Consider the following 18,381-nt stretch of genomic DNA (forward strand, 5'->3'; position numbering starts at 1 on the left):
TCGACTCTACAGCAGGTTGCGTGCTGCGTTCGTTGAATAAATGACACTGACACCGCAAATATGCAGATAAGAATGTTAACCCAAGTGTTTAGGAATATAATGTTATAATAATAGCTAAATAACCAGGATTAACCCATAAAGTTTGAGCAGTGTGAAACGTGAAGCAAGATAACTCAGGACTCCGTTTACCCAGGGTTTAGAATGACCCAGGGTTAACTATTTCAAGTGTGAAAAGCCCTTCTCTTTGTCTGAGAAATAATATGCACTGAAGACTGCTTTGATCTAAATCCTGTCTTTACTACTAGATGACAAATCCAGCCATACAGAATGACTTCAGCTACTATAGGAGGACCATCAGCAGGAATCGTCTGAACAACCAGCAGGTAAGATCAACGATCTGCTGAAATCGACATTACTATAGAAGTGTTCACTCTACCACTGAGTTAGACACGTTCCTGGGTCAGCATATTTTGTTGATCCTGGAACAACATTCCTGTCCAAAATGTAGTCCACCTACTGTAACCTTGGTTATGAGCTTAAACTTGATATAAACTGTAAACTTGTCCCTCAAATCTGATTGGTGGAAAGGAATGTTGTTCCAGGATCAACAAAGATGTTGATCCAGGAACATGTTGCACTTGGTGAAATCAGGTTCTGCAAAGGAGCACATCCGTTTCCAATGAAAACGACAAATCAAAATGAAAAATAGTGCAGAACACCAACTAGCAACCTACAGTTGAACAACCCCAAAACTAACCATTTGAGAATTTTATAAATGTCTGAGCAGAGATTACATTTGCATGTGGAGGTTAGTGAATGTGTTACTTAAAAAAGAAGCCTTTATATGCAACCGAAACATCTGAAGTAACATTTTCCATTTGCATTACAGTTAGAAGCTGAGAATGAAGTAAATAATGAAATGGCCAATCGGATGTCGCTCTTCTACGCTGAAGCCACACCCATGCTCAAAACCCTGAGCAATGCTACGACTAAGTTTGTGTCGGAGGTAAGTAAGGTTTTCACAGAGGCTGTGTCTGAAATCACCCCCTTTACCCTTAAATAGGGCACTATTTGAGGGAACAGCCATTTGTAGTGGTGTCCGAAACCAAGGTGGACATTATCAAGAGCACTCATTCACTCCCACATTGCATCGCAATAACGTGTGTATAATCGATGTACGCTCAACGGTAAGAGAATACCCATAATGCACTGGAAGACGCCAGAAGATGGCACCCGCAGCTGAATCATCCATCCATCCATTTTCCAAACCGCTGATCCAATTTGGGTGCAGTGTAATATCATACAGGTATAAATTCCTTTTTAAATGATTATTGTTTAATTAAGATTTATACATGCTAGTTTCCATGACAGCGTTCAAGATAAATCTTTTCATTACTACTGGAGCGGCCAGTTTGCTAAGCACAACTATGCAAAAGTGGCAGCCCTTCCGGCTCACTCAGTTTCCAAATTCACTCACTCCTACTAGTGGACTATATTAGTGGAGTAATGTAGGGGACAGTGAATGAGGGTATAGGGGAAGATTTCGAACACAGCCTAAATCTTCTGTAAATGTAGAAAACAGAAATTTTGTCGCCCTCTAGAGGCTCTTACTTGTCTTGATTCACATGCATGTTGCAGAATAAGACTTTGCCAATCGAGGACACAACAGATTGCCTGAGCACTATGGCCTGTGTGTGCCGTGTCATGCTGGAGACTCCGTAAGTTCATCTGATTCAACGTCTTCCCAATAAAAGAATGCAATTATTTGAGTTTTTATTCATGTCAGTTATCCAGAATAGGTTAATTTTTGTTTAAAATGATCGCTATGTCCTGTCCCAAGGGAGTACCGGTGCCGTTTCACTAACACAGACACCATGCTGTTCTGCATGCGTGTGATGGTGGGCGTCATCATCCTTTATGACCACGTTCATCCAGTGGGTGCCTTTGCCAAGACCTCCAAGATTGATGTAAGACCAACTTATTTATTTAAGATACAGTGAACCTTAAAAATATATGAATGTCATTGCCCTCTGCTGCAGGTCTGAAATATCAAGTTCATCAACTACACATCTTTGCATGTCATATTTAAATATACACTACCGTTCAAAAATTTGGAAAAATTACGATTTTTAAAAGGAGTCTCTTATGCTCACCAACACCAAGGCTGCATTTATTTGACCAAAAACACAAGTAAAAATAATAGTTTTCCAATTTAATATACTTTGAAATGTAATTTATTCTTATGATGGCAATGCTGAATTATATTAGAAAAAAAATCTTTAAAATTGTAACAGCATTTCACAATATTACGGTTTTGTATGTTTGATCAAATTATTGCAGCTGACGAGAAAGAAAGACTTTCTTTCAAAAACATTCAAAAAATATATTTATTCCAACCTTTTTACTGGTAGTGTTTTTGAATGCAGGTGACATCTGAGATCTGCAGGGATTTTCAGTAAATAACGACTTAAATGTTTCTCAGTTCCTCACATAAATGCTATTGTATGACTTTAGAAGACTTGCAATATAGTGCCCAGGTGGACTACATTTAAAGGTCCTGTTCTTCGTGATCCCATGTTTCAAACTTAAGTTAGTGTGTAATGTTGCTGTTAGAGCATAAATAATATCTGTAAAATTATAAAGCTCAAAGTTCAATGCCAAGCGAGATATTTTATTTAACAGAAGTCGCCTACATCGAACGGCCCGTTTGGACTAATCCCTCTACTTCCTTCTTTAATGACGTCAGTAGAACAGTTTTTTGACTAACCTCCGCCCACAGGAATGCTCTCTCAACTCTACCGAAATTCGTTTATGTACTTGCGCACTTCTAATAACTTACTGTGTTTACTCAGCTCTTACGGTGATTTTCTGAAGTAAAACTGACACTTCATCTTTTGTGTGATGTACAATAAACTTTATTAAACTCATCAGTATATGTTTGATCATCATTCGGACCTATAAATAAATAATGGATACATACAAGCAGATGACAAATACGTTATAATAAACTACTAAACTATACCTGTTCCATCTCTATACAGCACTCTGACTCTGTAGGCATTATTGTCCGACTCGAAATGAACACCGTTACTGAGAGTTTCTGATATTATCATCATTCCGTGAGATGAAATTGTCCTGAGAGACTGAGCGCGAGCTCATGAAGCTCCGCCCCCTGGGCCGTCCAGCAGCAGCTTATTTGCATTTAAAGGGCACACACTAAAACAGCGTGTTTTTCTGAGCCCCAAAAAATGACAATTTAAACATGCTGTAAAAAAATGATCTGTTGGGTATTTTGAGCTGAAACTTCACATACACACTCTGGGGACATCAGAGACTTATTTTACATCTTGTGAAAAGGGGCATAATACGGGACCTTTAAGGTGCTCATTTGGCATTTTGGGAGCTTGACATCATCAGTCCCGGCTTTCAGTTTATGGAAATGAGCAAGCTGGATGATTCTAATATCTCCGCATATTGTGGTGCACCTTAATCTACCTGGAACAGCACTATAGGGGTTTGTGATTGTTCACATATGTGGGGCTGTCCATGATCGCAGTCAGGGGTGAGGGAAAAAAAGGGGTGACCTTTCTTTTAAAGCTGTTTTTTCGCATGCGTGTGTGTGTTTTGCAGATGAAGGGCTGCATCAAGGTGTTGAAAGAGCAGCCTTCAAACAGCGTGGAGGGACTGTTGAATGCACTGAGGTGAGTGTGGAGTAAAATGTCTTTGCACAAAGAATGAGCAGCACATGTATGACCTGAAAATGTACTTTCTTTCATCCAGGTATACAACAAGACATTTAAATGATGACAGCACCTCTAAACAAATCAGGGCTCTGCTTCAATGAGAGCAGGAGGAGAGGGAGGAACCACAGAGAAAGAGACTGTCAGAGAACAAGCGATGGTGGCTGGCAATCCTCTTAAACCTGTTTGTTTACAAGAGCAACTTGATCTCAAATTAAATAAGATATTCTAGAAAAGAAAAAGGAATACGAAAATAAATATATATATAGAGAGAGACTGTTGATGGTTCATCACCGTGTGTCATTTTATAAAAGCAGGAAAAATAGAGATATATATGTATATTAAAATTCATTACTTAAACAAAACTACCCGGTGTGGATGTAAAGGTCTTTCAAAAACATTAAATATTTAAGAATTGAGTTAAAAAGCGGTAGTTAAAACCACCAACAAAACTGGTTCATATTCCAAGTTACGTCTGAGAGTATTTTTGCACACTTGAAACGGAATCCCACCTCACAGGAAAGACTTTAACATGGCTTGAAACTGTATATTTCAGATCCTTTTTCATGCGTTTAGACTTGATTTGATTTGCAATGCCTTTGCCTCGTTATCCTCGATATGCTTCATCCAATGCATTCTGGGAATTGTGGGTTTCCCGATTAAAACTGCAGTCCTTGGCATTTCATCTACGGCACAAAGTCTGTTAAAGGATAAATGTAAAGATCACATACTTGAGACACATCTCTGCTGACATCGCCAGAAATCAAACTATAATCCTCTAGCTGTATATACTCGGAAAGCACAGGATAGTTTTGTAAAGAAATGAAGCGTTTTGTTAGACTTCTTCACTAGTGCTGTACAGCAATACTCTACCACCAAGGTGACAACTGCAAACACGTTCATTTGAAATGCCTTCATACCAATGTATGAGACGCCAGATAATGCTAACAGCTCATCTGTGGAGTTTAAAGGCCAGTTGTACATATCATTAGACGAACAATCCTTTAAAAAGCTTGATTTTTGGGGGTTTTTGCTCTTGTAAAGTTGACGTTAAAATGGAGCGAGTAAGCCATGAAACTGTCATTCAGACGCAAACACACATTCTGCCCTGTGCCATAGCTGCTTCTTGTACCACCGCGTCACATTCAGTCCAGACGGAGTGACATAACAAACACCATTAGTAGAAAGTTAACAAACAAAAACCAAAACACACCATTGTGAACAACACAGCAATGTGGATTTGCTGTCCTCTGTATCCAAAAGCAAATCATTGCCAAATGAGACTGCAACTTTGCCTTTTAGATAAATAGAAGTGATGCGCTGTGTGACGTTCGAGTGATTCGTTTTGTCATGAAACAATCTCCTGAAATAGGAAAACTAAAAAAAAAAAAAAAACAACAGGCTTGAAGGTGCAAAAACACTTGACTTGGTGTAAATAAGAGGATTTTACTTGAGGACTACCATCGAGATTCTTTGTTAGAATTACTGAATTTAAAAAAAAAAGACGTGGGTTGAAAAACAAATGAATCAAAAAGATTATACCGCGACAAACGCAGTGCTGTACTTTGAGTGTCTCTCGCCATTAGTCGAACTTGATTTGATCTTCTAATATGTTTTCTATATGGGGTTCTGTTGAAAAACAAAAGCTCTGTATGAATATATAGATGGCATGCTGTAAAAGTTCAGACAAGACTGTAAATATGGTGTTTTTATTCATTTTTAATTGTTCGGTGAATCTGAATTGGGTATGTGTTGTCTCTAAGAAAACCATGCGTTTTGGCTTGGACCATCGGACTTGCCGTAGACATGTTCCGGATCTCCAACTTCATATCAGCGGGGAAATTCAAACAGGGCAGGGAGGAGGGTGGGGGGGACGGGCTGTCCATTTGCTTGTTATTTTGTACATTTTGTGCAAGAAATAAACTTGTCATTTACTACATTCAATATGGCATTTTGTCATTGACCTTTGTTCTCTGACTTTTCTCCTCATACAAGGTTATTCCATCTTCAGAATCAAATGAAGCACAGAAGTGTATTTCTAAGACTGAATGATGTCTGATATATAATAATGCTTTGAATCACACTGACTCAAGTAAATAAGTGCTGTGTGTTGCTGTCCATGGTGCTGTTTCTGAACTCAATTAATGCCAATCACTGCAAAGGACAGCCTATCTATTCATTATCTAAACAGTTCAGAGAATTAATATGGGCCAAAAATATTAATACAATGGGTGTCATGTATTTATAACTAAACAAAGGTGTATCGGAAAGTTGGATTATCTGCAATACCTTAGAATGGTCAGATACAGTAAATACATTTATGATGTTATTAAATGTATCACAGTTTCCAGAAAAACATATTAAGCAGTCCAACTGTTTTCAACATTAATAATAATAAGAAAATAAGAAAAATGTGAAGGCTGGAGTAAAAAAAAAAACTTTTTACAACTAAACTCATTAACAGTGAAGTTTCAAAATGCATTCAAAATATATTTTCACTCAGAAAATCTGAGATTCAACAAACAAAACATTATTAAATATTTTAGGATCTGGATGCTGGCTAGCATAAACAAGTTGCAGACAGACTTTCAAATCTAACAAATGAGAAAATATGATTTTTATTTATTTAACTTAAGTCAAATGATTTTGCAAGCAATATTAATGACCGTTATGCTCAAAAGTTTACATACCCCTTGAAGAATCTGCATGTTATTTCTTATTTAGCACTGTCCTAAATAAGGTATTTCAAATAATAGATGCTTAGTTCACAAGACGAAATAATTTATAAAAATGACGCTGTTCAAAAGTTTACATACCCTTTATTTTTAATTGTTACCTGGATGAGTAATGACTTTTTGTTGTTGTTGTTTTGTGATAGCCTTTCATGAACCTCTTGTTTGTCCTGAGCAGTTAAACTGCCCACTGTTCTTCAGAAAAATCCTCCCGGTCCTGCACATTTTGTTGGTTTTCCAGCATCTTCTGCATATTTGAACCCTTTCCCAAAAGTGACTATGATTTTGAGACCCATCGGCTCTTGGCATTATGTTTCCTTCTTGAGCATCAGTGAATGTTTTCACCTTTTGTAATTGCTGAATCACTCAATTATCCTAAGTGTGTAAAGATGGATCTCAAAATCATAGTCACTTTTGGGAAAGGGTTCAAATATGCAGAAGATGTGCAGGACCCGGACGATTTTTCTGATAAAAAGTGGGCAGTTTAACTGCTTAGGACAAACTCATGAACAACCCTCACATTTACAATCATTAAAACAGTCGTTGATCATATAGGTGACAAAACAGGACCTGCCCAAATACCCACACTTCTAGTCTTGGCCACTCGAGAGAGCATGTGCACGCAATAAGATGCAAGTGCGCAAGATTGTCCCAAACGTGCCATTAATGCACAGTGCACACTAAACACTATGTCGTGGCTAAGGGTATCCCATCATGCATCAAATTCAGGAACTTCTGTGCCCGATATCATGAGATGTTGAGGAAAACATTCCATTGTAAGTTAAAATAATTATATATTACATATAATTTGGTGGTAAAACAAAGTGTTGCACATTTTATTGGTGTATTTTGTACAACAATAGCAACTGCTTTTTATTACTAATTTAGAGGCACCACAATTAAGAAATGGTTACATAGCGACTGCTGACCAGTTTCATTTAAAACACAAAGTATTGAAAAATAAATAAATCTCTGTAAACCCTTGCATCTTTACACCCATCAGGTAATCAAAAATTCTACACACACTTGGTATATTAGCTTCACATCTAACCACCAGGGGGCAGCAAAGTATTAAATTTCAGACTTCTCATCTATGTTCACAGCTCATAAGTATCAGGGGGCCCTAAAATTTTTATAGCTTCATATCAGCTCTTATTAAAACATTTACACCCACATAAATCATATGTACATAAATGTTACCACATCTTTACAGAAGCCCAGAGAGTTTGAGGAGGGTCTGGTGGATATAAGTGCAGAGAGAGCTTTAATAATCTGGGGCAGAAGAACACACAGGAGATGAGATGAAGTGTGTGTGGTTATTATTGGAACACTGTGAAGAACTAAGACATAAATTGAACACACATATGATTCATGCACACAGACCTTTCCGTGAAAATGTATAGAAAAAGATACAATCCTATGTTTTTCATACTTTAAATGCACCATCTTCAAGTAATGTTGTATTCGTATTTGTGTTGCTTTGACACTGCAAACTAATTATAACACGTCTAATGATTCAACCACTTTGTTCTGGAATGTACCCTTACTGTAATCACAATTTAACTAATTAAAGCTCACTAGTCATCTGCACTGCATTATTCATAAGTAGATTAAATGTTTATTTCAGCCCTCCGTACCTTTGTGTATTCAAGACTTGCATCCATCTGAAAATAAATATTTTATCAGAGACTGATTATATTGTCATGAAGTGAGCTGCCATGTCTAGACATGTCCGGTGCTGACCCAGTAAATATACAGGCAGTCCATCATCTCAGATCTGTCCATTGAGACTATGAGAATGCTATATCACCCTTCCTGCCAAAGACTTGTGTTTGAGGATCTTTAGCAGTATTTTCCAGAGATTTCCAGGTAATTTGAGGACGGGGCGAGTCCGTTGGCAGGTGCACAAACCGGCTGAACGTGCACCCGGCCGTGCCACTCCCGACATCAACAGGAAAACAGAAGAAAGAGAGGGAAGTAAAGTGTGGATTTTCTATCCGGAGGGCACGAACTGTGACAGTTACTGTCTGTGTTTTATGACAGGGGCCCTTAAGTGTGCATGTCATTTTACTGCATTAAGATTAGTGTTAACCCACTTTATCTGTATGCTCCCATAACCCTCTAGGAGTCTAGGAAACTAACAATGCAGTTGTTGTGCGTATTCAAGATAAATCTTGGCACAAGTGAACTGTGGTTATATTTCCCAACCGTCATCACCTCCACCTGCCCTGTTCACACCCACACCAACTGTAACAAAGAGCGGTTACACAGCAAATCATACCCAAAACATTAACATGGACGCTTACTATTGTCTAATCAATGCCTCTGTCTGTCTGTCTCTCTGTCGGTCATTAAAATGTAAAGCATATAGCATCTGTTTGTGCATATATACACACAAACAAATGCTATATGGAAAAACGCAGACTGTACATTATTTAAAATGTCTACTTTTCCATTCTATGGAGAAAAAAAAAAAGTCTGTTAACGTAAACCATGACAAAATGTTCATTTTATGGGTGACGTGTTCCTTTCATTTCTGTGCATCTATACTGTTCAGATCTCATTCTAGTGTGAAAGCACAAACTCATACTGAAAACAGAAAAGAAGAGGATTTCCATGAGATGCTGTGGCAAAACTTCAAGAAGATTATCACAAAGGCAAGTTCTCTTCTCTGAGGGCCAACAAAATCTTCATTCCGCTTTATCTTCAGAAATGTATTTAAAAGTCATGGAAAAATCATTTAGATCAATAGGCAGCAGTGTAACTTACATTACTTACAAAGTTATAACTACTTAAAATCTTTAACCGTTCCACATGCAAACTTCCCACACTGATGTGTAATAAAGACCATAATACCCTTAAGTCCAGACATAAGAATATTTTTCCAGTCATGGTAAAGTCATTAACCTCACACCTACAGTATAAATTATCTGTTACTTATATTAGAAGTGCACACACGCATATATGCAAGCTAGAGATTATTTAAGTTATACACCATAAAACACAAGGACGGTGTGCTTATGCAAGTCAACTTTATGAGTTAAGAGGCTTGTGTAGTATGCTACAGTAGGTTTCAGCACTGAAACAGTTAACCGTTCTGCAAACGTTTGAATGCCCCTCCCACCAGGGCTTATTTGCATGAGACATTTAGCGGGAAAGCTCCTCTCTGCTTTGTCTTTGTGCCAACGCCCCTCCCTCTTGGCGGGATCTGATGGCGGGAAAGCGAGCGCGCTAAACTGCAGCAGACCGGCTCTGGCCACTCCCATCCCCGTCTCCCGCGGCAACCGGTGGCCAACGGCCCGGCGTACCCAGGCAACCAGTGAAAACATTCAGCCTTGATCTAGAAACACACTGGCACAAACATACACGGCTTGAGGAAAGAGATACTGTTGAACAAACACACCCATATAAAGACTCATACTGTATACAGCAATAGCACACATATCAGAAACACACACACACACACACACACCCAGAGCGCTGCAGGGGTTAAAAGGAAATGTTTAACGCCCACATTGTTCTCTCTCTCTGGTTTTGGCGCGAAATACCCAGGAAAATAAAAGGTTATTTTAAATGACAGGAGGAGAACAAGACATGACACAAAAGAGACTGCAGAGCTGTTATTTAAGACGACGACGACGACGACGACACACACACATGCCTTTTACTGCATATTGACCCATATATTGACAAAACTAAACATAGGCAGTGAGGGGAAAACTGTTCAGGTTAACAAAGACAGAGAACAAACTAACACTGATGTCTTCAATCTCAAGGCTGTGTAAAACTGTTTTCCCCTCATTTATTTCTTCAATGCACAGTGTATCTCTCAGGGCAGCTGAGGGACTTTTGGCGGGTTTTTTGCCGGCTTGAGTCTGTGTGTGTGTGTAGCGTCTTTCATAAACAAGTCGTTCCAGTTATGCAGTGCTGTTTGGGCTGTGTAACATTAAAAATGTAGATGTGTTGTAATTTAACTAAGTGGTTGCAAAAAAGGGTACTTTCAGAAATATGATCTGGTTCTCAAGCTCAGATTATCCTATTTATACAATGGCATGGAATTAACAGGCTGGAAAATGGAACAGGCTGGAATCTAAGCGTTAAATGTAACTATTGTTAACGGCATTGACAGTTATCTTACATCAGGCTGTCAACTTGAAGCTTATTTTGATATTAACACACCCACACTTTATCCACTTTCAGCTGCCTTGGTCTTTTTTTTTAATGAATTATTCTTAAAGGGATAGTTCACCCAAAAATGAAAATTCTATCATCTGGAACAGGTGATTTTTGGGTGAACTATCCCTTTAAAGTCTTAATTTAAGAGTTATAAGTTATGACCCAAAACAACCAGCTATGAGGTGAAACAACATTAGAAACTAAGCATTTTTTTTATCTTTTCTTCAGTTTTTATCTAATGAATGTTGTGTATTTAATGAGGGAAAGAACTACAATCCCATGAAGCATTGCGCACAACAATTGGATTAAAAGCAATGGAAAAAGATGTTGACTATGTATATAGAAATACATTTACTTTAAAATATGTATATATTCACAAATATAAGTAGTTTAAGAGTGTAGGGAGTCTGACTGTATTACGTCATTCATAGTGCTTCATATGAGTGGGCATCTTTTTTGGATGAGTAATGTATTTTTCTTTCACCAGGAATTCCACTTTTCAACAATTGTTTATAAATTAAGTAAGGAATAATGCACATCCAGCTGGTTATTATTGCACAATAAAACCCTTCAGGGTGATACAAGACCCCTCTGCTTTGCGTCAGGGTATAACTGACTGGATGTACATTATCCAGCTTATTACATGGCTATTATTGACGCAAAATATTGATTTGAGCTGAAATATTTTATTAGCTCATTAAACACAAAGTTCATATCAAGCAGCTTTGAGCCTCAAGAACGAACAAGTTTAAACAAGGCAGATATTTAAGGGATAATGTTCATATCACTTGTTACCAGAGGTGTGAAGAGTACATGAAAACCATACTTGAGTAATGGTACAGTGAAAATGACTCCATTAAGTTACAAGTCACCAATTCCAATACCACTTCAGTAAAAGTCTTAGAATATCTGAATCTAACAGTACTTTTACTGGTACTGAATGTAAGGCTCAAAGATGCACTAGTCTTTGGACTACACTGGACGTGCCGTTTCGGCCTCATCTCATATATAAAAACACCTACGAGTTACAACTAGCTGCTTATGCACTCGCATTCAGGTAAAGTAGCCTTGTTGACAAGTTTGGGTGAGAGATATAACACAAGATATAGTACCTTCAATGCCCTGTAGATGGCGATACCACTTCTTTTGTAGCAGAAACAAACAACCGCAGAAAAAGTTAGGTGCCATGCAAAATGTAACGAGTAATTGCATTACTCATCACAAATATATTAAAAAGTACATATACTTATTCAAAAATGTAGTCAAGCATAGAGTAAAAGTTGCTAATATCTTTGATACTCAGTAAAACTACAAAGTAGCCAAAAAGATACTTAAGTAACAGTAACTAATTACATTTGCTCAAATAATTTACACCACAGCTTATAACACAGCTTTTCACCACATAAATAATGATGTGGACATGAAATATTGGTTTGAAAAGACAGTTTTAAAATATTACCTGATTTTTTAATTATTAATCCATCACAGTGTGCAAAACCATTAATATTAAAGTCCTCCAGTTTCATTTGACAGGAAAGACAGTCAATAACTGAGGTGCAAGATGACATCAGCTCCTATTTTTATATCTGAAACCTGACTATTGCACTCTATACTTGCGCTACGTTTACGCTGTGATGTCACTTCCTGGAGGATGATGTAGAACTTGGCTTTGTTAACAGGATTGTACAAAAGACAAACAGAATGTAAAGTGATATTGAGGGGAAAAAATACCTTGAATATTTATTAAAAGGATAGTTCACACAAAAATGAAAATTCTGTCATTATTTACTCTCATGTTATTACAAACATGTGCGACTTCAGCAAAACACAAATGCTGCTTTGAAGAATGCATGTAAATGAGAAGTGCGAACAATAAAAGTAGATGGTGGCCATCAAGGAGGATTTTGTGTCAACAACAGGACTAAAAACCACTTTAATTGTATTATAAAAGTCACCCAATAAAACGAAAGCATGAAACTCAGAGTCTCATGGTGACATGACATACGGAACAGACAACCGTTGTAGACAGAAAATCCTTGATCACTTTAATTCTATGGAAAATAACAGCTTGGACATTCTGCTGAATTTCTCTTTTTGAGTTCCACAGAAAAAATAAATAAATAAAAACCAGTCAAACTACATGAGGGAGAGTAAATTAATTTTGACAACTTTGGGGTGAATTCTAATCAAGTCAAGTCAAGTCAAATCAAAGTTAATAAACTGCCAGTTTTTTTATAAGCTGCAGAGCATGTGTGGGACATGGCAACGTCAGTTCAAACTAAAGCACAACAATAAAACCACTGAGTACAGTTACATGTAGTTGTGATGAAAGAAAACGAATTTGACTTTCATCCAGTATTTTAAGACTGGGATTGTGACCTGCAAATGTACTGCATAGTAGGAATGACTTAACAGTTTTGTGGTATGAAGTGAATGTGACTGGGCATAGAGGAGTGCTGTCATTCCTTCAGCTCTCTTTCCCACACTTTCTACCCGCAGGGCCAACAATCACAACCAGACCAACCACCACATGCCTTACCTCATCCAGCACACATTCAACACAAACACATTAAACACTTTCTTACTGTTTCTTGCACTCTTAAAAATACAGGATCCAAAGGAGGATTATGCAGCAATGCCATAGAAGAACCATATTTTTCTTAGCGTGAAAAACATTTTAATTATCTAAAGAATCTTTTTCCATTCTAAAGAACATTTTGTGTGATGGAAAGGTTCTGAGGATGTTAAAGGTTCTTCATAGACGCGAATAAAGAACCTTTATTTTTAAAAGCGATATCACTTATGCATGACTACACGTCTTATACCAATAATAAAATGTGCATGGTTAACTTAAAAGCCTGGATAGGGCAACACAGTGTAACCATAAATATGAGGAATAACAATAGTGAAGCTCAAAAAAAAGACAACAGCACAATACAAAGCACAGGGCATATCCGGGATATATGCTAAGAGCTTATGTAGCTCAAATAATTTTTAATACATGCAGAAAGGCTGAGTAATACACCGGGGTATTGGGGGAAAACCAACTCTCTGTGAGTCATGGTGGGAGTGTCTTCCAGCTGAGCGCCTCTCATCCTGTCTCTGGGAAAGGGTTCAGTGGGCCACTGAGAAAACAGGAAGCTCTGGAAGAGAGGAGTTGAGCTGCTCAAGGAAGGGAAAAAAAAAAGCAGGAAAAAACCCACTGCCCTCGGATTACATAACACAGCAGGAAATCTGCAGAGCTGTAACAGTCTATGCCAAAGTCACATGAAAACCAGCATCTGGACGCACGTACATGCTCTTACGCGACATTAATATGCAAATTAGCCTAGCCAAAAACTGTTAGGAATCATACTGTTCCCCACGGAGACATTTTTTGAAGTGTGCAAACACGAGGTAATTAAGCTCACCAAGAAACGCATACACTCGGTAAACGTATCTACATTACTGCACTTTTTGCCCTTAGTTTCCTCCTAATAGCAGCATTCACACAAGGACAGACACACACACAAAGCAGACAGCAGAACCTCAGATGTCTCCCTGCAGGCCTCTCACATTAGATCAGCGGCATGTGTCCTCTCTGACCTAGCCAGAGAATGAAGTACTCCACTTCACATTGCCAACACGCATCTGCCATCATCCAATCAGATGGCGTAATGCTCTGAATACCTCCAGAAAACACTTACATATTCACACATGACGTGTTAAAAGCAAGTCTTTGTACACCTCGGAGCTACTAAAAGCCATTACACATCACCAAAGTATCAAAATTGCAACAACATGCAAGTTTTAAAAAGAGCTGCATAAATCTCTCTGGAATGCTTGATTCTGATTATGTTGTATGATGACAGCTAAAAATTATTCCATGCACTTCCCATCAATAATTACATAATTATTGAATAATTATATAAAATAATAAACGAAATACCATGATAGAACTAAGATATTCTTTGAAGTAGGTGTGTATAAAAAAATATTTATATACATTTTATATATATACACTATCATTCAAACGTTTGGGGTCTTTTTTTAAAGAATCTAATACTTTTATTTAGAAAGGATGCTTTAGCAAAGTACAGCAAAGGCAAATGTTGCAAGATTTCTATTTCAAATAAATGCTGCTCTTTTGAACTTTCTATTTATTCAAATAATCCGGAAAAAAATGTTCACAGTTTCCTTAAGCTTTCTAATAATTATAACTGTTTTTGACATTTATAATAATTATGTTTCTTGAGCCCCAAATAAGCATATAACAATTATTTCTGAAGGATCGTGTGACCCTGAAGACTGGAGTAATGAAAGGAATAAATCTGATCTAAAAATATATCCAAATTCAAAAGCAAGCAGTTATTTTAAATTGTAATAATATTTCACAATATTACTTATTTACTCTATTTTTAACAAATAAATGCAGCCTTGGTGAGTATAAGAAACTTCTTTCAAAAACATGCATCAGAGTGTGAGGGTTAAACAGCGCAATCTGAATAATGTTAATGCTTATTCTGACAGAATAAGAAATCTCTTGCACAATTAACAGCGTAAATAACAGGGAATGTGTAGCATGCTGACGTAAGGCAGAGTTATGTGAGACTGTAATTTGCTTATGGGCTGATATAAAATCTGTGATGGAGGAGTGTTTTTTCTTTTATTGTGAGAAAGAGAGATGGTAAATGTGCGAGTGGGAGCTTGGAAAGAACAGAAGTGGACACGTGGAGTCCGTCTTGTAAAGAAAAGAGAGCCAAGACGTTATTGAAACATCCAAGGCCGCGTTCAGTCTAGCATGGGCCTATTTACATCCACCATTGCTGAACGGACTCATCCTCCAAAGTCTCCAGAGGCAGGAAGGAAATGAGGTTGTCTCCGTAAAAGAGGGAGCAAGAGAGCGATATGGGGGAAAAACAGATTAAAAAGGACACATCCAAGTTCTGCATCTTCAAAGTGTGAGAGTTGAGAATCCCTAATGCCCAGCCAGTTGGCAGTAAGTAGGAACGAGAACATATGCATGTGGTGTATCCTGTCAAACAAAACCAGAGTGAGTCAGACACTTGTTTAAAAGGTGGCTGATTCCCGTAAGCCTTAGAAGACTTCTGACAACAAACACAAGTCCAGAGATATCCTGCATTAGACCAGCAGGCTTCCTCAACAACATGAACTGACAAAAAGGACACAAACAGTGGCCAGAATAGGAAGAAGTACAAATGGAAGTTGTGGGAGAGTGGCTGTGCTCGTAAAAAAATGTGTGATTTTAAAAGAATGCAGTTACATAAAGCAACTTCTTGTTATTCTACTCCTGCCAAGGACTCAGAAAAAGACACGTATTCACACAAAGCTACTGTTCATTATCCCATAAGGCTGATTTATACTTCTGATTCGGAGCCTCTACGCTGTAGGCAATGCGTTGGTTTTCATTTATACTTCAGCATCGTTGTCAGTGTTGACGCGCAATTACACATGCAGAGGGAGCATGTGAAACCCGAGGGAGTGGTTCTAACAGACCATATACAGTATATACAGGCCATATACAGTATATATATAATGTGTGTGTGTGTGTGTATCCAAAACATACAGAGCCACAAAAATGGTTTAACATTGATAAGAACAAATATAAATAACTGAGCACCATTAATAATTGTTAATTGAGCAGCAAATCAGCATAGTAGAAGGATCATGTGACACTGAAGACTGGAGTAATGACTGCTGAAAATTCAGTTGCCAGAGGAATAAATTACTTTTTAAAATGTATTAAAATAAAGCTATTTTACATTTTTTATAATAATTCACAATAACACTGTTTTTACTGTATTTTTGATCAAATAAATGCAGCCTTGATAACCATAAGAGCCTTGTTACAAAAACATTTAAAAAATATTACTGTCCTAAAACTTTTGAACAGTAGTGTATATTCTTAAAAGCCATGCCTATTTTGCAACCAACATTTTAACGGAGTCCACTGTGAAGTAGCCCAATAAAATTCAGAGGAAAAATATTTTTCAAATATTAATCAAATCATTAGAAGCATTTTGTTTGCAACAAGTAAACTATGGTAGACATTATTGTGAAACCGTGAGAAGTGAAAGTGGCGAATAGTCATTTCATGACTTGTTGGACACTTCACATGCCAATCAGACAGACATTTCTTGACTCAGTGAGCAGTTCTAAGCCACAATTAGCAATGTGGATCAAACAAGTCAAAAGTCTAGTAGCATGCAAATTTCCCATTTATCCTTCCACAACATCATCTCTGTAGATAATCTCAAACGTTTAGAGGGTGTGTTTATTCCTGGGAAGCCAGTTAACTATTACTTTATGGTTGTAATGAGTTTCATGCAAATCTGAGGCCTCCTAAGTGACCAAAGGTACGCCTAGGGCAGTTTCACCAGGTTCAACAAACCAGACATTGAGACCATAAAAACAAGACTGTAACGGTTTATGTTGAGGAAGTGCTGACGAAGGGAAAAACCACCCTCAGACAAGACACAGAGACAAACCACTAGGTGTTTAGAAGGGAACATTGTGATCTTAAGTGATGGCCAAGATGGTTCCCTGCAGTATTGCTGGTAAAGGCTATTATTGCGAACTTGCCTCTTATCGAATAAACCAAGTAAGGCCGCACCAGTGTGTCCAATCCAGTGTTATTGAGAAATTACCAGGCAAGGTCCTTCCCTCACCACAGGAATGAGCTACAAGTTCATAAATACGAGTCTCCCTGCTTATTTTGCATGACATTCACGCTGAGAGATGTGTGGAATTCAAGTTTTGTGTTTTAGTCCAGATAACAATACCCTGAGGCTTTCTGATAAAGATACCATGGGCTCAAATAACAGGATCCATAGAGTGTTTAGGGAATTGCAGGCAAGAGCGCAAACATATATAGACGTAAATGTATTGTTAAGTAGCAGGACACCTATGGATCAAGGTCAAATGGGGGCACAAAGTAGCAGACAGGCCGGCAGCCAACTCAAACAAGGAAATGGGTCGTCCAACCACCCGGCCAGCATCTGACCACCACATATGCACAAAAAGGAACTGAACAATGGTTTAAATGCACGTTCAACTGAGTTACGCTACTTAGTCCAGCCAATTCTGATACGTTTCCCTCAGTTTGCAACTTATTTCTGTCCAGATTCCATCCAAATCTCATTCGGCTGCAAAGCAACAACACTAGAAACATTCAAACCAGACAAAATAGCTCAGATATGTCAGGAACTCAGCTGAGAAAAATGTGATGAAATGCCACAAATTATAACCTTGGGAGCATGAATGTGAAAAGATAGTGGGCCCAACCTTCGTTAAAGTGTGGCATTAGTCCCATGTGTTTGGGTTAGGGCTAAAATAGAGATACTGGTTCCCTTATGAAGATAACATGATGTCTTGTGCCAGGAAATAATGTGTTTTCCAGTTGACGGCACCGTTATGGTGTTAAAAACAGGTGCTAGTGCTGAAGTCATGGATATTGTGTATGTCAACACAGTCCCGTATTACGGGCACTCATGCAAATGAGTCAATGGTGAAAAGGAGCGATTACAAACTGCAATGTTTGTGTTAACCTTGCCTCAACATTACAACACTCTAAATTCTGGTAAATATTATCCATCACGCTTTCAAGTAAGCTCTTTTGATCAAAAACAAGGACTGATCCACTCTTCAGGGTTCATTACGAGTGTTTCTAATTTACTTTCAGTACTAAAAATAAAAAATAAAAATCGCATTTTCAGTTACATCTAGTTCTGTAG

At 37.9% G+C, this 18,381-nt stretch overlaps 1 protein-coding gene across 6 annotated transcripts in view; it reads left to right on the forward strand.

Moving 5' to 3' along the window:
* fam49al (family with sequence similarity 49 member A, like) overlaps positions 1-5,682 on the forward strand; it is a 35,891-nt gene extending 30,209 nt beyond the window's left edge. For all 6 annotated transcript variants that reach the window (XM_081377359.1, XM_081377358.1, XM_081377357.1 and 3 more), the window contains 6 exons: positions 306-383; positions 890-1,006; positions 1,639-1,718; positions 1,841-1,967; positions 3,631-3,701; positions 3,781-5,682. In XM_081377359.1, coding sequence (XP_081233485.1) covers positions 306-383; positions 890-1,006; positions 1,639-1,718; positions 1,841-1,967; positions 3,631-3,701; positions 3,781-3,844 — 537 coding nt within the window. In that variant the 3' untranslated portion in view covers positions 3,845-5,682. The remainder of the gene's footprint in view (positions 1-305; positions 384-889; positions 1,007-1,638; positions 1,719-1,840; positions 1,968-3,630; positions 3,702-3,780) is intronic.
* The last annotated feature ends 12,699 nt before the right edge of the window (positions 5,683-18,381 follow it).

The sequence above is a fragment of the Scardinius erythrophthalmus genome (genome assembly GCF_964197995.2).
Source record: "Scardinius erythrophthalmus genome assembly, chromosome: 10".
NCBI classification, from domain to species: domain Eukaryota; kingdom Metazoa; phylum Chordata; class Actinopteri; order Cypriniformes; family Leuciscidae; genus Scardinius; species Scardinius erythrophthalmus.